Raw genomic sequence first — 26516 nt, forward strand, 5'->3', positions numbered from 1 at the left:
GAAGGAAAAAGTAGGCGTGTATGTCATTCACACTGTTCCTGATGCACTTGTGTGCACAGTGGGAGTGTTGGCAGTTGATGCCACCTCATTACAAAACTTGTGTTTAGAGCGACCCATGTTAATGAAGGGGCTTCCCAGGCAGCTCTAGTGCTAAAGAACCCGCCTGTCCACGCAGGAGTTGTAAGGGACTCAGATTTGATCCCTGGGTCCGGAAGGCCCCCTGGAGGAGGTCATGAAAACCCACCCCAGTGTTCTTGCCTGGAGAATCCCAGGGACAGAGGAGGCTGGTGGGCTGCTGTCTATGGGGTCGCACGGCGTCGGACACGACTGAAGCGACTTAGCAGCAGCAGTGTGTACATGTCAGCCCCAGTCTCCCAGTTTATCTCTCCTCCTCCCTACCCTCATTGGTAACCATAAATAAGATGTTCATTGGGATCTTTTTTTTTTTTAGTTCCCACATATAAGCGATATGAAAGATATTTGTCTCTGTCTGGCTTACTTCACTCAGTATGATATGATCAACTCTAGGTCGATCCATGTTGCTGCATATAGCATTATTTTGTTCTTTATTGGGGTATTAAGTATCACTTTAATTAAGAATATTTTCTTGAAATATACATGCTGAAAAATACATGACTGTAGAGTCTGATGAATTTCAAAACCTGAATACGCCTATGTACTCAGCATAAAGGTCACGAAAGATGGACCAGCATCCCAGAATTTCGTGACCTGTGCTCCCTCCCAATCTCCCAAAAGTAACCACTAACTTGACCTGTAACATCATAGATTTGTTTTGCTTATTTTCGTACTTAGTTTAAATGGATTCTATTCCTCCATGTCTGGCTGTTTTTATTCAACAATATGTTAGTCTACTGCCAATTATTATATTATCATTTGTTCACATTGCTGAATAATGTTGTGTTATGAAAATATATCTTGATACTGTCAAACAGTTTTTAAAATATATGTACTAATTTGCAACCCATCAGCAATGTAGGAGAGTTCAAGTGACAAAATATCCTCCCCAAAACTTGGGATTTTCCATCGTTTTTTCTTTTAGCTATGCTGGTGCACAAGCATTGATTTTTAAACTGACTAAATAAACCTCTAGGAAGCTCATACCAAACAAAGATCTTTATTTAGGAACCCGTGTGTGCTGGAAGTGGGAAGGGGCAAAGTTTTATCAGTTGGGATGCTTCAACATCAGTACATTCAAAGAAGAAATACAGCTTGAATATCGTAAGCAGAAAGGTCTCAACACAGACCAGTGGTTTTCTTGAAAATGCCACTTTATTTTCAGAGAAAGCCCTTCATATGGAAATGAAGAGATATCTATATGGGCTAGACATGTATGGAATCTGAAAACTGACATTTTTAAGATTTGCGGGGAGAATCGTGGGCTAGAAGAAAGCAGTAAGGACTTTATAAACTACACCACGGATGATGTGATTTTTATACAAAAGCAGGAGGCAGTGGTTGATGTGTTTTTCTTTTACTGTTGCAGGGTCTCCATTTTGGTGCCTGTTGGATATTGTCCCCATAAAGAATGAGAAAGGAGATGTGGTCCTTTTTCTGGCCTCATTCAAAGATATAACAGACACGAAAGTGAAGATTACTCCAGAAGATAAAAAAGAAGGTTTGTGTTGTTTTCAGAAAACATTGACAGATGGAATAACATTTTGAAATTGTTTTCTCAGAAACTCCAGTAGGAAAAAAAGAGTGTTTTTAATAACAGCAACTGATAAATATTCATAACTCTTAGCAGTCAGTATCTGGTGCTTTTCCCAAAAATCACAGTCACGTGAATTTGCATTCTCCTGTTTGTAGCAAAGATTCACTTGACAGGAACCAGAAATTTGTATTCTGATTCCAGGAGGATGAGGATGGGAAAATGTGTATCAGAGTACACAGATTCATACCACCTGGTTCTATCAGGGGAAAATATAAACTGATAGCGATAAGTGAAGTTAAAATGAGACAATTAAAAATATAGCTCTCAGTTTAATCTAATGTACAGCAGCTCAGAACTTAAAAGTGCAAGATTTCATTTTAGGTACAAAATCCAGAACTCAATTTAGTGCTTGTTAGAGTGGAACATTGCAGATGTATATCTGTATCTGGCAATAATAATTTGTGTTGACGTAGACAAGCTTTTCAATGATCTTTAAAGGATTCTAAGACTTTATATTGCTTACCCTGTAGCTTCTGCTTATAGTTTATGAGAAAATTCCCTGCATTTATGCAAGCAGACAAAAATTAACACTGGAAAAATTGCCCATATTATTTTGTTTAAACAGAAGTAGAGTTAGATATGTTGGTGACCAGAGAAAAAGCAATTGTCATTGTAGGCATTTCCTACAAAGTTCTTTATAAGAATCAGCTGTTTGACATTTTAACAACTATGTCTTTTTAAACATGTATGTGGGTGTTTTATATATAGTATGTCCATTGAATGACAACACAGATTGAGAGCTATTTGGTGCCCCCACCTCCCAACATCTATCATTTGGAATGTTTGCAAATGCATGACTGTTTTCCTGTGTATTTGCATAACTAAATATTGTGGGATATTTTACATACAGGAGAGGCAAGCATTCATATCAGTAAAGTTACTTGAATATCAGAGCAAGTGTAATACCTCTCTAAGGAGAGGAAAGTGTATAAACAGGTGCACACGATTTTTGTTTCTGTTTTCATAATTTTCATTGCTATTATAGGAAGACAGAAGGTAAGTGTGAAGTGCATTTACTTAGAACACCTCTAATACCAACCATAGGTTTTTTTCCCATGCTGATGTTGAAGCTGAAACTCCAGTACTTTGGCCACCTGATGCGAAAAGCTGACTCATTGGAAAAGACCCTGATGCTGGGAAAGATTGAAGGTGGGAGGAGAAGAGGACGACAGAGGATGAGATGGTTGGATGGCATCACTGACTTGATGGACATGGGTTTGGGTGGACTCCACGAGTTGGTGATGGACAAGGAAGCCTGGCGTGCTGCGGTTCATGGGGCAGCAAAGAGTCGGACACGAATGAGCGACTGAACTAAACTGAAATGAACCACCAGTTCTGCAGCTCTCTGGACTCTGCGGGGTGTCCTAAAATTTAATTCAGTTCTGACACTATTTTTGCTGTTCACTCACTCAGTCATGTCTGACTCTTTGCGACCCCATGGATGCATGCCAGGCCTCCCTGCCCATCACCAACTCCCGGAGTTTACTTAAACTCATTTCCATCGAGTCGGTGATCCCATCCATCTCATCCTCTGTCATCCCCTTCTCCTCCTGCCCCCAATCTTTCCTAGCATCAGGGTCTTCTCCAGTGAGTCAGTTCTTCGCATCAGGTGGCAAAAATATTGGAGTTTCAGCTTCAACATCAGTCCTTCCAATGAACACCCAGGACTGATCTGCTTTAGGATAGACTGGTTGGATCTCCTTGCAGTCCAAGGGACTCTCAAGAGTCTTCTCCAACACCACAGTTCAAAAACATCAATTCTTCAGTGCTCAGCTTTCTTTATAGTCCAACTCTCACATCCATACATGACTAATGGAAAAACCATAGCCTTGACTAGACGGACCTTTGTTGACAATGTCTCTGCTTTTTAATATGCTGTCTAGGTTGGTCATAGTTTTTCTTCCAAGGAGAAAGTGCCTTTTAATTTCATAACTGCAATCACCATCTGCAGTGATTTTGGAGCCCCCAAAATAAAGTTTGTCACTGTTTCCATTGTTCCCCATCTATTTGCCATGAAGTGATGGGACTGGATGCCATGATGTTAGTTTTTTGAATGTTGAGTTCCAAGCCAGATTTTTCACTCTTTTCTGTTGCCTTCATCAAGAGGCTCTTTAGTTCCTCTTCACTTTCTTTCCTAAGAAAGTGTCATCTGCATATCTGAGGTTATTGATATTTCTCCCGGCAGTCTTGACTCCAGCTTGTGCTTCCTCCAGCCCAGCGTTTCTCATGGTGCACTCTGCATATAAGTTAAATAAGCAGGGTGACAATATACAGCCTTGACGCACTCCTTTCCCACTTTTGATCCAGTCTGTTGTTCCATGTCTGGTTCTAACTGTTGCTTCTTGACCTGCATACCGGTTTCTCAGGAGGCAGGTCAGTGGGTCTGGTACTTGGAATGAACATCAGAGCCCACAAATGTAAGGGCCCCCACCCTGACACAGATGCCGGTCACAGGTACGGTGCCCAGGCCCCACATGTTTCTGTCCAACTTGACTGCAATGTTGGGAATTTCACAGCCCTCCCCTTTCTTGTCAGATTTGATAATTTGCTAAAACTGCTCCCAGAATTCAGAGAAATACGTCTGTTATGGGGAAGGCTATAACTTGGGAACAGCCAAATGAAAGAGGTGCTGGGGCAGGTATAGCGAAGAACCTGGGGCTGCCACGTGCTCCCTGGGGCCACCCTCCCTCCCAGCACCTGGATGTGTCCCCTGGGTCTCCTGCTCTGTTATGTAATAGTTTTCATGGAAACATCATTACGCAAGCAAGGTTGCTTACATCATCGGCCATTGGCGATCAACTCGTTGCTTAGCTCCTCTCCCCTCAGAAGGTCGGGGGTGGGGACAAGGCCCAGCTTTCTAATCTCCCTGGTCTTCCCGGTCATGAGCTCCCCTGTGGAACTGAACACCATTAGTATAGAAGAGATTCAGCCCTCCTGGGATTCCTAGGGTTGTAGGGTTGTATGTCTAGAACACAGATACGACCAAGTACATTTCTTACTATGCCACCATAAGGATTGTCTGAATAACATTAAATATATGTGTATATATTATGTATACTCGCATGCATGTGTAGGCACACAAAATTGTCTTTAGAAATAAATATATGGCTTTTTGGGCTTCCCTGGTGGCTCAGCTGGCAAAGAATCCACCTGCAATGCAGGAGACCTGGGTTCGATCCCTGGGTTGGGAAGATCCCCTGGAGAAGGGAAAGGCTCCAGTATTCTGGCCTGGAGAATTCCATGGACCATATAGTCCATGGGGTCGCAAAGAGTCAGACAAGACTGAGCGACTTTCACTTTCACTTTCATTTTTTGCTTCAAAGAGGGCAGTTTAATCAACCTGACTTGTTTTGATCATGAAGATCATCACTACTGGTTTTATATGATTTAGGTCATCACCTTTGCCCTGTGCTCCTAGTGTCTGTATGATCAGGGAGAAATCCCCCTTTTGGAAGATGGCAATGGATCAAAGGGGTAAAATATACTTGTTAATTTGGGGTTTGAAAGAGCTCAGTACAAACATTCCTTTTCCTCAGAGAGAGAGAGAGAGAGAGACTTCAATAGAAATCTGGTGATTTTAACCATCTTTTAAAATACCTTCCATTTTTGACACGTACTTCATTTCGATTCTAAAAGTAGTGTGTCAACCAATAACTTCTATATGTGTTCCTAGCATTTCTGAATTGCTTTAATATGAGATCCTATTTACCTCTTACCCTATCAGTAAGAAATATTTTAATGTAATTTAGAAGTGGATTAATAATGAGCTAAGCAATTCCACAGATATTTATGAGCCCCCATTCTGCCCTTGGTATTGAATGATTGAAGATGTCAAGGTGGATATGGTGTGCTCATCTAAACCTCAGCACAAATCCTGCTTCCAGGTGTGTTGGCTGTTAGGCCTTAAATGGGCTGCTTACCCTCTCAGAGACTAAGTTTCTACACCTATAAAAGGGGCAGTCATATAGATGTCTACAGTGACTTTAGGTTTATAAGAGATAATATCTGCACCACATGGCAAATCACAGCAGGCATTCAATAGAAAGGAGCTGCAGTTCACTGCTGTATTCCACAGGTTGTATGAAAATGGCTCGCTGCCATTGAGCCTCTGCTTCATAATGCCACACTGCCTCCTTTGCTTCTCATTATAACTCTAGGAAATAGGAATTGTTCTTATTTCTATTTACCAGTGATTTAAGTAACCTGACAAGGTATGCCTAGTAAAAAGTGGAAGAACTAGGATTTATACTCATGCAAACTCCAGGGTGTACATTTTTCAAGTTGGCATGTTTTTGTCTTTTTTTTTCCTCCAAAGAGCACAAGATCTCATGAAGCACACAGATCCAGCATTGCAATATAGTATGTTCAGTGACGGTAGAGTGGCAAAAATGGTCAAGTCCTCCAGATGAGGCAAAAAGATGGGGTTGGGCCAGCAGGAAGCAGAGCAGAGACAAGGAGACCCTCATGGGGAAATGAACACGGAAGCACCTCTGAAGGATGAGTAGTGTTTGATAAACTGCAAGGAAGGGATATTGATTTCAGGAGATGCAGTTACAGATAGCTGACCGTTGTTCAGAAGTGGATTGTAAAAGTTACGGGATGGAAGTTCAACTCTAGGCAGGCATGGCTTAAAACCTAAAGATTTTATTGTGTTTTTTTAAGGAGCTTAGATGGTGTGGAGATAAAGTTCAGAGTTATAATGGTAGACCTTCACAGCTGGAGGTGAGCAAAAAGGAGGGCTTGATGAATTTCAGGCTTCTGCTTTGGGGACTGTTATGGACTTAATTACTGATTACTTTGCCAACAAAGGTCCCTCTAGTCAAGGCTATGGTTTTTACAGTGGCCATGTATGGATGTGAGAGTTGGATAGTAAAGAAAGCTGAGTGCCGAAGAATTGATGCTTTTGAACTGTGGTGTTGGAGAAGACCCTTGAGAGTCCTTCGGACTGCAAGGAGATCCAACCAGTCCATCCTAAAGGAGATCAGTCCTGGGTGTTCATTGGAACGACTGATGTTGAAGCTGAGACTCCAATACTTTGGCTACCTGATGCGAAGAGCTGACTCATTGGAAAAGACCCTGATACTGGGAAAGATTGAAGGCAGGAGGAGAAGGGGATGACAGAGGATGAGATGGTTGGATGGCATCACCAACTCGATGGACATGGGTTTGGGTGGACTCCGGGAGTTGGTGATGGACAGGGAGGCCTGGCATGCTGCGGTCCAAGGGGGTCACAAAGAGTCAGACCCGACTGAGTGACTGAACTGAACTGAGCTGAACTGATAGACTTCATTGTGTCCCCTTCAAATTCTAGTGTTGAAGCCCTTAGCCCCCAGGAGCTCCGACGACTGGATCTGATAGAGAGCTGCTGTCCTAGCTGCCGGCACCCTCACGCTGGCACCTCTGGTGGAGGGACGCCTGCTGCAGCGCGCCTGTGGCTCATGTACTGTCTGCTCTGGGCCAGCCTGCTTGCCAGGGCCCCGCGGTGCAGAGCAGTGAGGCTCAGCGCAGTGAGCCACCCATGGAGACAGGACGGGGCCGAGCGGCTCTCGGTGCCCTGCTCCACCTGCCGTGCCCTGGGGGGTCCCGTGAGACAGAAGAGAGACCGTCAGAAACGAGGTGGGCACAGGCTGGGCTTGTTCCTTCCCCCAAATATACACATGACTGTGATGGAAACCGGGAGCTCCTGCCCCAACTCTGTGCTCATTTTTTTTTATTTATTAAAAAACTTTTAAAAATTGAAGTATAGTTGATTTGCAATGTTGTCAGTTTCAGGTGTATGGCAGTGATTCAGTTATATATATATATTCTTTTTCAGATCCTTTCTCATTATAGGTCACTGCAAGACATTGAGTATGGCTCCCTGTGCTATACGGTAAATTAGCCATGGTTTATCCTGCGTACAGTAGTGTATATATATTAATTTCAAGCCCAAAGTTATCCCTTTCCTCCTCCCCTTGGTAACCATAGTTTGTTTTCTGTGTCTGTGAGTCTGTTTCTGTTTTGTAAATAAGTTCATTTGTGTCATTTTTTAAGACTCCACATATAAGTGACACCCGTATCTGTCTCTGTCTGACTTCCTTTAGCATGACCATCTCTAGATCCACCCATGTTGCAGCAAATGGCATTATTTAATTCTTTTTTATGGCTGTGTATTCCATTGTATATATGTACCGCATGTTCTTCATCTGTTCAGCTGTCGATTCACACTCAGGTTGCTTCCAGGCTTTGGCTACTGTGAATAGCGCTGCTATGAACATTAGGGTGCATGCGTCTTTTCTAATCAGATTTTTCATCTTTTCTAGATATATGCTCAGGAGTTTTACCATCCTCATTTCTTACTCAAAGTACTTACTATCCTAAGTGTTGTCTGAGGACCTGATGTATTCCTATCACCTTATAGCCCATAAAAATGCAGAATTTCAGGCCTCTGAATCTGCATCTTCAGACCTCTGAGTCAGAATCTGCATTCTGACAAGTTCCCACACTATTCACAGGCACACGGAGTTTGAGAAGCCGCACACTGGGCGCATTCCTTAGAAAGGTCCTCCTGCCCGTCCAGTCTGAAGGATCCGTCTCCAGGCACTCTATCCCTTCACCTTGTTCACTATCCGCATAGCCTGGACAGTATATGAAACATCTTTTTAAAAGTGAGTTTACACACACTATTATATATAAGATAAATAGCCAACAAAGACCTACTATTGATATATCACAGAAGGAAGTCTACTTGGTATTCTATCATACTCTACACAAGAAAAGAATGTATGTGTTTAACTGAATCACTTTGCTCTGCACCTGAAACTAATATGATGTTATAAATAAACTATACTTCAATAAAATTAAAGTCTTTTTTTAGAAAGTTTATATTTCAATTGTCCTCCACTCCATTAAAATGCAAGCCTAATCAGGAAACAGATTTTGCTTCTCTTGTTGAAGGTAGTATCCCCAACAGAGTGTCTGACACTTAGTAAATAATAAATGATTGATGGGTGGAATGAATAAATGAATGTGTAAGCGATGTTCAATTTAGGAATTGTGACTAGTGATAGAAAACAACATAGAATTCTTCCTTTTATAAAATAATCATATCATAATTATCAAACGTCTCAGGTGAACATCTGATGAAAATGTTTAGTTTAAGTCAAAGGCAGTGTGATGTGTTTGGGTCAGTCAGCTCCAAGAATCTCAAAATGTGTTCTTCCTCCTGGTATGCAGTGGCCTTTTCACTTCAAACAGAATCTCTGCTGCTGTTAATTTTGTGTTCTTGTTAACTCTTCCATTTGTCCTCCAGTTTCTGAGAATCTCAGTTTGGTCACATTTTTTTTTTTAAGACAATGGCAGTTACTTGTTTAAAATACATATAAAATATTCTCCATAAAAGCAGATTTTAAGCCACTGATCACATAGTAAGTCAAAGATGATTTTATTTCATTTTTTGATTTATTTTGAATATTTTAATTTTAAATGGGGAACGTAGTAATAATGTTCCTTTCCCCTGCTGAAATATCCTGCCTGATTTTTTTGTTTGTTTGCACAAGGAAGAAACACAGACCAAAATCCTAATAAAGCACAGTGGTCTGATGAAAGAACTGTTGTAAAAATTGATACTGTTCCTGAGGAGATAGATTTCTGCCTTTAGGAGAGCTACACCAACTTTTTGTCAAATATGTGATGAACTTGGGAATGAAGAGCCCAGGTAGATCCTCAAAGTGATTGAAGAGTTTCAATCACATCTGTAAATTATCATCTTATCTATATTTTTTAAGGCTGTGGATTTTGTTTGCATATTCACCAATACCCTTCTCTCCTAGAATCTTCTAAATAATGTAAGCCACAGTTCATGAACCAGGTTGCCTTTGGAGATGCAGGATAATGCGGTGAATGCAGTGCTGTGGTCGGTCATAGTGGAAACCAGGCCTAACACAGGAAGTGTGCCTCACCACCTCGTTCTGTCTTAAAGGAAACTTTCAAACATTCTGCAGCCAATCAGAATATGCCTGTGGACTGAATTTGTCCTATTGGTCAATAGTCTATGATCCTTGGGCAAAACTATCAAACTCATTGCTTTTTATAAACGATTTATGTATTTCTAACTTTACAACTTTTGGGTGGGAGACATATTTTTTTCTCTTTTTAGGCAAAGTTGACATTTAAAGGCATTTGACAATTGAAAAATTTATTGAAACACCAGATAAATATGTACTGGATTGGCCAATAAGTTTGTTTGATTTTTTTCCACTACATTGTATGGAATAACTGAAACAAAATTTTTGGCCAACTTAATATTAAGAGCGTAAGTAACCAGGCTGGCAGTTTTAAAAACCGTATAACTTGACTTCCTGGTTAGATATACATTCTTAGTGAGGTCTCTGTGTCTGGCAGAATTCACTAGACCTTGGTTCCCAATTCCAGAATTACAGCTGTCATGCTGCTGTTATGAATAATGGTAGCATCACTTGGGAGAGGCTGGAAACCGTGACCTCAGACATCTGCAGGTACCTGAGTCTCGGGCTTCAGCATCTTGTGTAGAGACATGCTCCGGATTGGCTGGACACGGAGGGTTTGTTTTAGCGGACGCTGGTAGGGGAATGTTTTCCCTTTTTGCTTTTCTGTTAATGTGGGTTAGAGTGCCAATGGCTTTGCCAGTGTGAGGAAAACAGACTGTTTGGTTCCAAGAACTTAAGTGTCAGCTACCCAGAGAAGTGCCGAGAAATGCTGGGTGCCCTGAGCAGAGAGACTAGGTCCCGGTTTCAAGGGAGTTTGGGTTTCTGCCCCTCATGTTAGTGACAGTGAATTCTCTGTCCCATCCAGCCTGTCTTCATACAGGAAGACTAATCAGGAACCACCATCAGGCAATCCTGCTTATCTTTAAAATTTTTTTTTAATTTATTTACTTATTTGACTATGCCAGGTCTTAGCTGTGGCATGCAAACCCACTTGTGGCATATGGGATCTAGTTCCCTGACCAGGGATGAAACCCAGGCCCGCTATATTGAGGGCACAGAGTCTTAGCCACTGGGCCACCAGGAAGTCCCAATCCTGCTTATCTTTATAATGTACATATGTGCTCACTCACTCAGTCATGTCTGACTCTTTGTGACCCCATGGACTGTAGCCTGCCAGGCTCCTCTGTCCATGGGATTCTCCAGGAAAGAATACTGGAGTGGGTTGCCATTTCCTTCTCCAGAGGATCTTCTTGACCAATGATTAAACCCACATATCCTGCATTGGCAGGTGGATTTTTTGCCACTGTGCCACCTAGGAAGCTCATTATCTTTATAATTGGTCTCGCAAAAATTCCATAAGGCTTTTACTGTATTTATTTGACCATTATGTGGGGAATGATTTGATTCCTAGACAACACAGAAGTTTCACTGGGTAAATGTCTCAGAAACTGTTCATATAGTTATTTCAATCTCTTAAAATTATGTGTGCTAAGTCACTCAGTCATGTCTGAGACCCCATGTTGAGACCCCATGGACTGTAGCCCACAAGGCTTCTTTGTCCAAGGGATTCTCCAGGCAAGAACACTGGAATAGGTTGTCATGCCCTCCTCCAGGGAATCTTCCTGACCCAGAAATGGAACCCACGTCTCTCAAGTCTTCTGCATTCACAAGCAGGTTCTTTACCACTAGCGCCACCTGGGGAGACTTAAAAGTGTATGGTAATTCAATTTCATTTGATCTACTTAAAAAATGCACCTTTTCCATTCCTGATAAAAATGTATACACACGTAATTTGGCAACTGCTCCTCGATATGGAGAATGTAATTTCTGTCTGTGTGTATTAGCATTTTTCATAGCAGACATTCATATTAAGGGTTTTATGCACAATAAGATGAACATATATTAACTAGAAAACTGCTAAAGTGACTGATTGTACTAATGAGAAACTCTGGAAATTATAAATGGTGCTTAGGAGTATGTTGGATTGTGCCTTTTTCCCATATGTTCCTTTCCGCTTCTCGCCTCCAAACTCTGTGAAGGCAGAGGCCATGACTGGTTCACTTTTGAGCCCTAGAATGTAAGCGAGGGCAGGACACATGAAAGGCTGAGCTGACTCTGTCCAAAGAGATGCAGAGTCTTGTGGCTACTCGGAATCGGTCTAGAATTTATTTTTTGAAAACTTGAAGAAAAGAACACAGACAGAGAGCTCTTGAACTGAGCAACTCCAGTGATAATCTGAGATCTAGGTGTGTGTGGTGATTGCGAGGGTATGAGCGATCAGAAGCAACAGGGTGAAATAAAGTGGCGAAAAGAGTAGAGATGGTAAGAGTACTAAAGAGGAAAATAGCAGTTGCTACTAACTGCAAACAATCTTTGCGACCCCATGGACTGTGCAGTCCATGGAATTCTCCAGGCCAGAATACTGGAGTGGGTAGCCTTTCCCTTCTCCAGGGGATCTTCCCAACCCAGGGATCGAACCCAGGTCTCCTGCATTGCAGGCGGATTCTTTACCAGCTGAGCCATTAGGAAAGCCCTTAGAAAAATTAGAAATAGGATATTCCAAGTATATAGATACAGAATATATTCATTAATACAACCTTAGTGCAATGATGGGTAAATATGCCTACTAGAGGAAATATGAAAGCAAACACATTATAGTAAAGGAGGATATAGACACTGAGTGAGTTGATCTCTCAAGAAAGTGGTCTGGAACATTGTGATCACTGGAATTTCCAGTGGTTAAGACTTCTCCTTCCTATGCTGGGGATGTGGGTTTGACCCCTCGTCAGAGAGCTAAGATCTCTCATGCCTCATGGCCAAAATCCAAAACATAAAAAAAGAAGTAATCGTGTAACAAATTTAATAAAGACTTTACAAATGGTCTACATTAAAAAAAAAAAATCTTTAAAAAAAAACAAAAGAATAATGTGATCATGAGAAATATAGTCAGGTCCATTAAAAAGCAGCTGAGATACCCAGAAAAGAAGGGAAAATAGGGCAGAATTCTAAGTCACATTGCAGCATAGTATTAAGAAGTTGCCATTAGAATGACTAAAAGTCACTATTTTGTTTGATTTTTTAAGGGCATAGCCTCTGATCTGTTTAGGGTGCCTTAGGTATGAGCTGAAAGAAATAAGTGATGGACCCAAAATGAAATCCTAGCCATATTTCATCTTTCAATAGAGTTTCAGTGAAACCTAAAGGATATATTGATGAGATTATGAGTGAACAAATGACATATTTATGTACTTTGCAACAGAAGTGCAGAAAATCAAGTCATACCATCAGGTGATGACTTCCTGAGTATATAGTCTGGCTTTGTGGCAAAAAGTCTAGCTAAATTAAAGTTACAGTGAAAGTTAATCCTCTTAAAAGTTCTGCCATTACCTCCTGTGAAGGGATAGAACTTCAGATTAACTCAAAATCTGGACCTACTGAGAGTAGGTTTCCCTGGAAAGCTGGCTTTTAATTCTCTAGTCTAACTGCAAAGACCTTAGGAATATGGTGCTCACCAGCAAATAGGAAGGGACTAGAGGGTATCTAAAAATTCACTCAAAACAGGAAAACAGTGAAGACAGGTTCGCAAAGGTCTGATGACATCCTCTCCTTAGTCAGGTCAGAGGACCTCACTGGCAGCAGCGGGACAGTATGAGAACTTGAAAGCTGAGAGTACTTAGCTAACCGCGTGAGTGCTGCTGGCTGGCCACTGCAGTCTGTGCGGCTGTCTAGATGTGTAGGTGGGCGCTTTATCCTACATTAAAAGAATGCACATCTTTTGCTGGTATCTGGCACTCTCTTTCCATGGAGACTATCACCTTTGTGCAATCACACATCATCTTTAGAGTCAAAAGACATGCTATTAATCTGTAAGGATAATAGATAATGATGGAAAAAAATCTAATGAATCTGATGACCTAGAGGAGGATGGCAAATAAGAGTTACTATGTGGCTTAAAGTCATGGGATTGGTAATAGCTAGAATTTTATGTTGAAGAGCTGTTTGAGGAGGCATCTTGTCTCAGAGGGTAAAGACAACTATCATCAATTATTGAACTTTTCTGAGGTCACATGATTTGAATAGAAGGGAACAGTCACAAGCAAGCCACGTATTTGCCATACATTCTGTTGAGGAAGACATTATCATTTTCATAACAAGTAGAAAATTGGAGACCTCAAACCTCTCCTATAGGGTTAAATCATTGATACAAAATTATCTTTCATATATTTTTGAAATGAAATTGATTCATCCATTGTGGTTTGTTGTTGAGTTCTCAAGAATCTATTGTTAAAAATAAATCAATTATATGATTAACAAGTATATAATGAGCTAGAGGTGCAGAAGAGAGATCCTCATATAGAATATCTAAAATTGATGCACAATATAAAAAAACATTTAAAATATGGCTGTGCTGGTGGTAAATGGAAAGAAATAGGTTTGCAGAACAATAAGAAAGTATGAATAAGAAGAGTATGTTGGAGTTGATGAGGATAGAAAGACAAGGCCTAGGTCCTCAACAGAACAGAGATCAGATTGAAGTCGTAAGTGTGAGTCTGGGACAGTGAAGGACGTTGACAGTGTCCCTTGCAACAGGGACTGAGAAGTCCCAAAGGAGAAACTGTCATTCAGTCGCTCAGTCATGTCTGACTCTTTGAGACCCCATGGACTACAGCACGCCAGACTTCCCTGTCCTTAACCATCTCCCAGAGTTTGCTCAAACTCATATCCATTGAGTCAGTGATGCCATCCAAACATCTTGTCCTCTGTCAACCTTCTCCAACTCCCTTCAATCTTTCCCAGCCTCAGGGTCTTTTCCAATGAGTCATAAATGTCTCAACGTCCAAAGTGAGTCAGCACTTTGCATCAGGTGGCCAAAGTAGTGGAGCTTCAACTTCAGCATCAGTCCTTCCAATGAATATTCAGGACTGATTTCCTTTAGGATTGACTGATTTGATCTCCTTGCAGTCCAAGGGACTCTCAAGAGTATTCTCCAGCACCACAGTTTGAAAACATCAGTAAAGACTTGCTTACCTAACCTGGGCTTCCCTGATGGCTCAGTTGGTAAAGAATCCACCTGTAATTCAGGAGACCCTGGTTCGATTCCTTGGGTCAGGAGGATCCGCTGGAGAAGGGATAGGCTACCCACTCCAGTCTTCTGGCCTGGAGAATTCCATGGACTGTATAGACCTTGGGGTTGCAAAGTTGGACACCACTGAGTGACTTTCACTTCATTTTCACTTACTTAATCTTGGTTCCCAGAAGAGCATGACAAAAGGCTGATTTTCATAAGAATTCCTAATTAGAAAGTGAAGTGAAAGTCACTCTGTGGTGTCCAACTGGACTCTTTGCAACCCTAAGGACTAAAGAGTCCATGGAGTGGGTAGCCTATCCCTTCTCCAGCGGCTCTTCCTGACCCAGGAATTGAACCGAGGTCTCCTGCATTACAGGCAGATTCTTTACCAACTGAGCTATCAGGGAATCCCTCCTAATTAGTACCTTACCTTTATTTAGCTTTGGAGTCTGAATTCACACCGTCTGTTGAATATCAAGTAATCATAGCTGAAAATTTTATTTAAAGTGATTCTAATCACTGGGGTCCCCAGACACATAAGAAAATTAAATGCAAAAGTTCTTATTGGGCATTTTTAATTGAAGTTCTAAAAGAATCCTCCAAGATAAAGTTCCAAGGAACATGAGCATATGATAAAAATCATGAATGCTGTGAGATAAACTACCATAAGCAAGAATCATCACACACACACAAAAAAATAACAAATTTGGATCTTTAAGGACTAAAACTATCAGAATTATTAGATAAGAATATGTCTATTTAATTTGCTTAAAGAAAATGCTTGTGACTTTTAAAAGTGGTGGAGGGACAACGACAGTCAAAATTAACCAGATATAATTGGAAGGAAACAAAAACTGTCTACTGAAGAAAACAACGCAACGTGAGAGCTGTGAGTCAAGTTTTACTTGGGGCAAAGTGAGGACCACAGCCCGGGGGAGGGCCTCACGTAGCTCTGAGAAACTGTGCCTGCAGCAGGAGAGGTCAGTGTCCCATGCGATCTTACCTGGGAGAGGGGTATGTGTCATAATCTCATCAATATATTCTTTAGGTTTCACTGAAACTCTATTGAAAGATGAAATACAGCTGGGGTTTCATTTTGTTGGCAGAACCAAAGAGAACTCCTATAAATGAGAAAGAGAATAATTAAAAATAAAGACTCAATGAGCAAGATAAACAGCAAACTGGTCAAAGAATAAGAAAGAATTAGTGAATTAGAAAATAAAAATTAATCCATGCAATTATTACAGACACATAAGGAAATGAAGTTCAAGAGAAATAGTGGTTAGAGTCAAACAATCCAGAATAACTGGAATTTTAGAAAGAGAGAATAGAATGGCAGAGAATAAAGTGTTGATGATTTTTCAGAATTCATATACATCTGAGTATTCTAAATCAATACTCGGAAAGCCCAGCACATCTGAAAGGTTGGTATAAATGTAAGCAAACCAAGACTCAGAACTGTTAAGTTGTGAAACTAAAGAGCAGTGGATGTAAAGAGAATATCTCAAAAGCAGGCTTAGGGAAATGACTTTATCTGCAAATAAAATCTGGTGTGACTGGCAGCTGTGCTGTCAAAGGCAACAATAAAAGCCAGGAGGGAGTCAGATTCTATTTTCAAAATGTTTATGAGTTACTGACAACCAGGATGTTTCATCCACTTGGACTCTTGAAAAAATAAATAGAGATGAGATACAGAAACTTCATTCTAAACTGTAGATCATTCACTAACCAAAACTTTACTATTAGAAACTTCAGTATTAAAAGTGACTGAAATGGGAAAGAAATCTTAAAAAGAGGGGGTGTATGTATATAACTGATTCACTTTGCTATACAGAAGAAACGAACACAGGCAACTATACTCTGAGAGAGAGAGAGAGAAATGAAAAGGGGGATCTGATAAGGCCTCCCTGTCCATCACCAACTCCCGGAGTCCACCCAAACCCATGTCCATCGATGTGATGCCATCCAACCATCTCATCCTCTGTCATCCCCTTCTCCTGCCACCCTCAATCTTTCCCAGCATCAGGGTCTTTTCAAATGAGTCAGCTCTTTGCATCAGGTGGCCAAAGTATTGGAGTTTCAGCTTCAGCATCAGTCCTTCCAATGAATATTCAGGACTGATTTCCTTTAATGAGTACTCCCACATATTTAATAAACCCAATCTTAAACAAATTCTTTCAGAGGGATAGAAAAGTAATATACTCTTGATTTTAAAACCACACAGCTTGAAAAGGGTGGGGGGAAAAGTGACAAACTAGCCATAAATATAGAACAAAAATTCTAAACCAAATATATTAACAAACTGAATCCAGCAATGAAAAAAAAAGCAACAGTGTATCCTGGGCAAACTGAATTTATCACAACAAAGGAAAGTTCAACAGTAGCAAGACTATTAATAGGACTTCCCTATGGTCCCGTGATTAAGAAGCCCACTGCCAGTGCAGGGCACACCAGTTCCAGTGCAATTCCTGTCTTGGGAAGATTCCGCAAGCCCCAGAACTACCAAGTCCAGGTGCCACAACTACTAACTTCAGATGCTGCAAGCCCTGCTGAAGCCCACCGTAGCGCCCACGCTCCAGACAAAGAGAAGCCCCTACGTGTGAGGCCCCCGCTCGCTGCAGCAAAGGCCGAGCACAGCGTAAACAAATAAATATTTTCTTTTAAAAAGAAAGGCTATTAATAAAGTCTACCATATTCACTGATTAAAGGAGAAAATATAACCATCTTAATAGATTTAGGAATTCCATAGTGTTATACAGTAAACATGCTATGATAGAGCTTGTGGTAAAATTACAAATAAGGCAATCTTCTACTTTTTGATTAAGGGTATGTTCTATTTTCCCCCCTCCTAAAAAATAAAAAAAATCACCAATATAATAGCCAATTGAAACACTTGGAGTATTTCCTCAAAAAATTAAGATCAAGGAAAATAAACCCATTATTGTTGCCAATTCTGTTTAACACCACAGTAGCAGTCCTAGCTAGTGCCCTAAGAAGATAAAAAGAAGGAGAAATAAAGATTGTAATGAAAGTAACAAAATTACCATTGTTTTCAAATTATATAATTACCCATAGATAGCCCATACAAATACATAGAGAAATAACTGCTATTTGACTTCAGCAAATTGAGAATTACAAGACAAATATCTATACAAACTGCATTTCTATACAAACTATAATGGCAGCACTTAAAAAAAAAGAAGAGCTCTACAATGGAATAGTACTCAGCCAAAAAAAGGAATACATTTGAGTCAGTTCTAATGAGGTGGATGAACCTAGAGCCCATTGTACAGAGTGAAGTAAGTCAGAAAGCGAAAGATAAATATCATATACTGACGCATATATATGGAATCCAGAAAGATGGTACTGATGAATTTATTTGCAGGGCAGCAGTGGAGAAACAGACATGGAGAATAGACTTATGGACATGGGGAGAGGGGAGGAGAGGGTGAGATGAATGGAGAAAGTAACATGGAAGCTTACATTACCACATGTAAAATAGACAGCCAACAGGAATTTGCTGTCTGGCTTAGGAAACTCAAACAGGGATTCTGAATCAACCTAGAGGAGTGGGATGGGGAGGGAGGTGGGAGGGAGGTTCAGGAGGGAGGGGGTATGTGTATACCTGTGGCTGATTCATGTTGATGTCTGACAGAAAACAACAAAATTCTATAAAGCAATTAGCCTTCAATTAAGATATAAATTAATTCATTAAAAAATTCTATATATAATAGCAAACAAAAGGCAGCACCTAACAAAACGTTGCATGGACTTTAGAGAGAAAATTGTGTCCTATTGAAAGGCACTAAAGAATATCTAAATAAATGGAGTGTCATAAAATAATCATGGGTTAATGGTAGAAAGTTCTAGTATCACAAGAAATGTGATAAGTGATAATTAATATGTAAATCCAGTGTAATGCCAATGAAAATCTTTAATCTCAACAAGATTTTGGGTGGATTTTCTTCTTTCATTTTGATTTTATTTGTTCTTTTGTGGAATCCACCAGGGAGATTTTTTAATTTTTATGGAATTTTTAAAATTGCAAAAATAGCTGACAATCCTGACAAAGACAAACCAAACAGGAAAACTTGTGCTACCACATATCAGACTTTATACTAAACTTATAGTAATAAATAAAGTATGTAGACAAATCAGTCTTTAAAAATGTACCTGTGGAACAGAATGGAGAGCTGGAAATCATGCATATATACCTGTGAAAACCTGATATATGATAGAGCTTTAATTGTCCACTAATATAGTAATTGTGGACTATTTAATCAAATGATCCTGGAAATATTGAGCATCTATATTTAAATAAAAATGTATTTGGGCCCCCACCTCACATCTGTAGTCACAAATCAATTCAAAGAGAATTCAATGCTTAAAAAAAAAGAAAGAAAGAAATATAGGTAAATATCTTACTGATTTTGGTAAAGGCTTTCTTCAGTGTGATACCAAAAATGTGATTTATATTTGACTTCATTAAACTCAGAACTCATTCATTAAAAGACAGTACAAGAAGACCAAAAGAGAATGACCACAGAGTTGACAGATGTCAATGGAAGCATCACATGATGGGGACTACGGGCCACAGAAACCACCTGAGTGAGCAAAACAAGGGTCATTCGTCTGAAAGATAGAGAATGGCATTAGATCACTCAGGACACTCAGAAGTCACATTCTTATCCAGTGACAGAAGGTGATAGATCGAAGCCTCCAGGAATGCTGCCAAAGGGTCTCTACCAGTGGGCACAGTTACAGATTAAAAGACAGAGTCAGCGATCAACAGACCAGATATTCTGGACACTCAGCTGTGCTTCTCTAAGCCAGTCCTACCTACGTGAGACAAGATCGCTTCCACGTGTAACCTGGCCCAGATGCGTGCAGAGGACTGTCTCATCTCAGGAAATACAGGTCTCATCCTTCATGGAGTCCAGTATGCAGTGTGACTCAGCTGTGGAGTAGATCACACTCAGGCTGAATACGGTCCTCTGTCCCGACTCTTTGCTGCCCTAGGCTGGCCCAGCACTAGTCATAGTGTGAGTCCTATCCTGAATTTAGAATGGCCAGACAAGATAAGGGCCATCACTCAGACATCTCTGGGAAGCAGAGACAGAAAACTGGTATACGAGGCAAACTCATCGTCATAGCTTGATTGACCAGCTGTGAGCCTACCCTGCAAATGTCTGGAAAAGATATTGGCAACAAAAAATTGGCCACCAGTTAGTGTCAAGAATATATAAGGAATTCCTCCAAATAAATGACACAATATAAACAACTCAATATAAAAAAATTGCAATAGACATAATAAGTCAAAGGATATGAAACATGAATTGTCCATGAACATATCAAGAGACTACACCTAATTAGCAATCAGGAAAGTTCAAATTAAAAACAAAGAGGTAGAATTTCATACATACCATACTGGAAAAAATGGGCGTAGGACATACCTGGTTGTTGCATTTATTAAGACCCTCAAAAGACTTCTATAATTATGCTAAGTAAACAAAATTTTTAAAGTAGGGAGAATTCCTTCAGTTCATTACCTGAGTGAAGCTCTGATTCTAGGAAAGACTGAAGGCGGAAGAAGGGGATGACAGAGGATGAGATGGTTGGATGGGATCACCAACTCGATGGACATGAGTTTGAGTAAACTCCAGGAGTTGTTGATGGACAGGGAGGCCTGGAATGCTGAGGTTCATGGGGTTGCAAAGAGTCGGACACAACTGAGTGACTGAACAATAAAAAACCCTTGATAATGTTACCAGTGGCTGAAATTTGTAGGTAGAATTTATCCTAGTAAAACCAGAAAGGCATTTAATCATTCTAGCTGGATGGTCATGTCTTGATTTTAGCTGCTGATACGCTCCTCAAAATTTCCCTTTTTGTTCTTTCATGTTGCAAAAAGTGTAATTTTCATTTTAAAATCTGAGATTATTGTTTTTGTTGTTCAGTCGCCCAGTCATGTCCGACTCTTTGTGAACCCATGAATTGCAGCACGCAAGGCCTCCCTGTCCATCACCAATTCCCAGAGCTTACTCAAACTCACATCCATTGAGTCGGTGATGCCATCCAACCATCTCATCCTCTGTCGTCCCCTTCTCCTCCTGCCTTCAGTCTTTCCCAGGATCAGGGTCTTTTCCAATGAGTCAGGTCTTCACATCAGGTAGCCAAAGTTTTGGAGTTTCAGCTTCAACATCAGTCCTTCCAATGAATATTCAGGACTGATCTCCTTTAGGCTGAACTGGTTTGACCTCCTTGGAGTCCAAGGGACTCTCAAGAGTCTCCTCCAACACCACAGTTCAAAAGCATCAATTCTTCAGTGCTCAGCTTTCTTTATAGTCCAACTCTCATATCCATACATGAAAATGTATGGAAAAATCATACTGGAAAAATCAGTTTGATTAGATGGACCTTTGTTAGCCAAGTAACATCTCTGCTTTTTAATATGGTTTCCAAGTTTGTCATAACTTTTCTTCCAAGGAGCAAGTATCTTTTAATTTCATGGCTGCAGTCACCATATGCAGTGCGTTTGGAGCCCCAAAAATAAAGTCAGCCACTTTTTCCATTGTTTCCCCATCTATTTGCCATGAAGTGATGGGACCGCATGCCATGATCTTAGTTTTCTGAACGTTGAGTTTTAAGCCAACTTTTTCACTCCCCTCTTTCACTTTCATCAAGAGGCTCTTAATTCTTTTTCACTTTCTGCCATAAGGGTGGTGTCACCTGCATATCTTCAGTCATTGATATTCCTGCCGGCATTCTTGATTCCAGCTTGTGCTTCATCCAGCCTGGCATTTTGCATGATGCACCCTGAAAATAAGTTAAATAAGCAGGGTGACAGTATATGGCCTTGATGCACTCCTTTCTCAATTTGGAACCAGAGATTATTAGCTTCACATTTAAAAATAAGCTTTAACATGAATGTGTGTCCAATCATAGATTTCTAATGTTTCTCCAATAGTAATAAAAAAGTCCTGAATGTTGCAGGAAGTACAGAAAGTGATTTTAGATGATACAAAAAATCTTTTTAAAGAAAACTATTACTATTTAACATATACAGTAGAAAACATGTAATCAATGAATGGGTATTATTATAATGATCTGAGTTAAAATAAATGAGGTCTTTGGAAATATATATATTTATGTAAAATATTCAGTCAGAGGAAATATAAGCTCCTGGGTTGGGACATTTTTGTCATGCCACTATGTTTGCTTTTCATAGTTTAGGAAAAAACAAACAAGCAAGCAAACAAAATGCTTACTTACCATGAGGAAGCCTGACTCCTTGGTTAGACATTTATATTAAAATTTTAATTTTAACAAAATTTGAGTGGAGATTGCATAACTTTTTATGTTTTCTGGTTTTAAAAAGTTATCTATCCTAGTGACTATGAACATCCTGGGGAAACACATTTTTAAGTCAGGATATGAGTTTTGAAAATTTATTTATAGATAACATAGTTTTTACATCCAATCACATTTTCCTTTTTTTAATTGAGCTAGAAATTTGATAATAATATTAAATACTATTGATAAACTATTAAGATTTTAGCTTTTGAGTTTCATTTCATTATCATGAATACTTTGCCTAAATTCTTTCTTATTTTTAAAAACCTCCCTTACATCTATTTTTGTAAGCACCTTAAATGTTTCTTGGAATAAAAATGATATCTAATTCTTATTGAATGTTTGTCATAAGTCAGATATTTTTCTAAATGCTTTCCATATTTTCATTAATTTAATCCTTTCAGCAACCTTATGGTAAAAGCAATATTATCATCAGTGTTTTCCAAAGTTAAGTAACATGTGCAAGTTCACAAAACTACTTCGTGGCAAGGCCAGGCTCGAAACCCAAGCTTTCTTTCACTTGAGTTTGACTCATAATCTCTACACTTTCTCTACGTCACAGTAAAGGAACATATCCACAATGTCAAGTTTAATTAAAAATGCAAAGAGTGTCAGTTTGTAGCCACTGGAGAAAATATTGCCTGGTCATTGATGAAAAATTATGTAAAAAACTGGGGAAAAGGAAAAGAAAACTGGAGAAATAGGGATGTGTATCTTTCCTAGGTTCGTTCTTGAAGGAAAACTGCCTTCACACATTTTTTGATCTAGTTCCATCATCTCTTGTTCTATGTAAATATCAGTTTTTAAATAAGCAAATTTGTCCTATAGTAATCCTCACTTTTAGAGAATTCTTATGTTAGCTTAACCCCTTCTTGTTGAAGTGAAAGACCATTTTATCGTGCTTGGATCCTTTAAGATGGAAGGAAACTAACTCTGATAGGCCTGCTATGAATAAAGCACTGTACTCACCAATTATCCCATTAAATTTTCTCAGAAAAAGCACTTAAAATGTGAAAATGAATTAGTACTGCTTTATGTGCTTTAGGGCCATTAGAAACCATCTAATTCTTCGCTTCTGAATAAACTGTGTGTTCTTCAGCTTCCCACTTAGATTCTCCCTTATGCCCAGCCCTTTAATCATATTTGCCATTTTCCTCTAAGCCCTCTTGAAGTTCATCCTACTCCTTTCCTGTCTAGGACAGTACATACTACTGTGTATTATATCTCATCATACTGAGTTTAATGAAAAGATAGCTTTTAAGTGCCTGCCTTTTATGTATCCTACCCCATCAGTATGGCTGTTAAAAATAATTATGACTGTCATTCAAGTCATAAAACCACCATGATCCTTGATATAATGTCTATGTTTCAATCTATATTCAGTCATTTATATCATCTTGTAATTGCAAAACCTGTAATAACTCCTTCCAGACTGAACCTCCGTCTGATAGCTTCCCATCACTTACTTCCCCAAGAATATATCAAATTTCAAGACACACAATCCCTTTTTTACTCACTCTTCTTTCCTGGCCTAGTGCAACCGGAAAGCTTTAATGATGCGTATTCCTATTTACTATACAACATGGCTTGCAAATAAAAACGTCAGAAGTTCTAGAAGCAGAGTGACATCTACATCAAGAAGCCAGGAGATTAAATGCATACATTTCCAAAACTTGACTAAAACAACCGGGAAGAGATTTTTTTTTAAAGACATAAGCCCATAGGTCAAAGATGATAAGAAAGATAACAGCAAGAAAATTGATATGTGAACTGATTTAATGGATCTGAGAAGCCTAAATCCTAAGCAGCAGTGGAAAAGCTAAGAAGCAGTGCGAATGCCACTGTAGGACTTTCCAGTGGTCCTTAAGAAAAGAAAAGCTTAAGAACAGATACCGCAGAAAGTGACAATGATGAACACTGAGCTAAACACAGAAAGATCATTAGATAATTTGAAAGTATTTTTAAGAAGTGGCTGAATCCAGATTTCCTCCCTTCTTATGTGCAACCAAATGACTGCTCTCCTAGAAGCAAGTGTCAGTGGGATCAACATATGTGTGGGAAAGAAAGCAAGCAAGATTGAGCAGAAGACTTTAGGTCCTTGATCGTCACAAAAAGACCTTTCAGCTGGGATGACCTTTCTGAATTGTCCTGAGTTGGGTGAAGGGCATGGATACTCACACTGACCAATCACTGTAGGCAAGCTAATCTCCACAGATAGCGCATGGTCATGTGCAAGGTGACCCTCCTCAACCAAGGGCACTCCCAACCACTGGGGAAATGTATGTTTTTTTGTGAAGAGGAATTTGGAGGACACAGCACACTCTGCACGCCGACCATGAGCCCCACGCTCTGACCTTGCACACCACTGCTAGAGAGAAATCCATGCGCCTGAAAGAAAGATCTGCATGCCACAACTAGGACTCAACACGGCCAAAGAAACAGATAAGATATTTCTAGCAAAGATCTAGTAAAATAGAAAAAAAATATGATCAGTACATTAAAGGACCACCTAAGACTGAACTGTCCTAGGACTTTCTGTGATGGAGGAAATATTGTATATTTTCACTGTCTGATATGGTATCCACTAACTGCAGGTGGCTATTGAATACTTGAAATGTGGCTAGTGGGACTGAGGAACTGAATTTTTTAAAATCTATTTAATTTCAATTAATTTAAATGGAGATGTGAAAAATCACATGCATCTAATTGCTGTCTTATTGAACAGCACAGATTCAGGAGGTTAAATAACTAGATTCAAAAGAGTACCCCTGCAGAAAAAAAGAGGGAAAAAAAAAAAATGAAACTCATTGGAAGCGGAAGAATCCATCAATCAACTAACGCAAATTCCTAGAACATGAATTTCCAGACTGTGAAATCTTTTGTTTGTTTTGTTTGTTTGTTTTCAGAAAGGAAAAAAAAAGTAATATACAAGGGATCAGAAATCAGAATGACTTTAGACTTCTCAAGAGGAACACTGGAAGCTAGAAAATAGTAGAGCAGGGCCTTATAAACTGGAACCCTTGATTACTGTTGGTGAAAATGGTGAAAACCCTATGGAGGCAGTGCAGAGTTTCCTCCAAAACCAATGATAGAACTGCCATATGATCCAGCATTTCCCACTTCTGGATATATATCCAAAAGAAATAAACATTTCCAAGAGATATTAGCACAACTATGTTCACTACCATTAATAATAATGGTCAAGATGTAGAAATAGATTAAATGTCAACTAATGGATGAATAGATTTAAAAATGCAGTATTTAACTCAGGTCTGCTGCATTGCAGGCAGACCCTTTACCTTCTGAGTCACCGGGGAAGCCCAATGGAATATTATTAAGCCTTAAAAAAGATGGAAATCTTGCAATATGTAACGACATGATGAAACTTGAATTATTATGCTAAGTGAAGTAAGACAGTCACAGAAGGACAAATACTGCATGATTCCACTGATATGAGGCGTCTAACATAGTGAAGCTCCTGGAAGCAACAGATAGAACTGCAGTTGTCCGGGATAAGGGGAGGGGGAAGTGAGGAATTGCTAATCAGCATGTATGAAATTTCATTTATGCAAGATGAGTCAGAGATCTGCTATACAACATTGTACCTGTGGGTGACAATACCGAATTGTATATTTTAAATTCTGTGAAGAAAGAAAGCCTCATGTTTAGTGCTCTTACCACAATAAAAAATTTTTTTTAGAAATCTAGGTGAGTATAACTTCAAACTGTATCCAACCAATTGCCAATAAAGTGAAGGGTAGATATATATACATATACATTTATTTTTTCAGACATGAAAGATCTCTAAAGCTTTGCTTCCCTCCAATGTACCTTTTCTCAAAAATCTACTTGAGACTATGGTGTGCAAAACTGAGGCAGGAAGCCAAGAAAAAGGAAGACATGAGTTTGGGGAAATTAAGATGTAATTCAAGAGAGTATATGGTATTTTCAGGATGACAGTCAAGTTCAGTGAGCCATCCTGCCCAGATGAAAGGAGGCAGAGGGCTCTGGGAAAGGTTCTCAAGATTACCTGGTATTCCCGTTGAGGCAACAAAACCTGCTGAGGAAAATTTGCATAATAGGTGTGTGAATGTAGGAAAAAACCTCAGGTAATTATTAACTCTAAAAGAAAACAAAAACTTGTGTAGTATATTTAAAGATATTTATTGCACACCAAATGGCTCAACTCTCACCATATTGTAAAGCCTGATTTAACCAAAGGAACAATATAACTATGGGATGTGGGTGAGTTGGGGGTGTGATATAATAGTGAATGAAATTCTCATCTGTTAACAGTGAGAAAGGCAATGCCAAAGAATGCTCAAACTACTGCACAATTGCACTCATTTCACACACTAGTAAAGTAATGCTCAAAATTCTCCGAGCCAGGCTTCAACAATATGTGAACCGTGAACTT

At 39.6% G+C, this 26516-nt stretch overlaps 1 protein-coding gene across 1 annotated transcript in view; it reads left to right on the plus strand.

The window, feature by feature from the left end:
* KCNH8 (potassium voltage-gated channel subfamily H member 8) overlaps window positions 1–26516 on the plus strand; it is a 445720-nt gene that overhangs the window by 194323 nt on the left and 224881 nt on the right. The window contains exon 3 of the mRNA XM_043474814.1: window positions 1505–1636. Within this exon, the coding sequence (XP_043330749.1) occupies window positions 1505–1636 (132 nt within the window). The remainder of the gene's footprint in view (window positions 1–1504; window positions 1637–26516) is intronic.

This window comes from Cervus canadensis, chromosome 7 (assembly GCF_019320065.1).
Source record: "Cervus canadensis isolate Bull #8, Minnesota chromosome 7, ASM1932006v1, whole genome shotgun sequence".
NCBI classification, from domain to species: domain Eukaryota; kingdom Metazoa; phylum Chordata; class Mammalia; order Artiodactyla; family Cervidae; genus Cervus; species Cervus canadensis.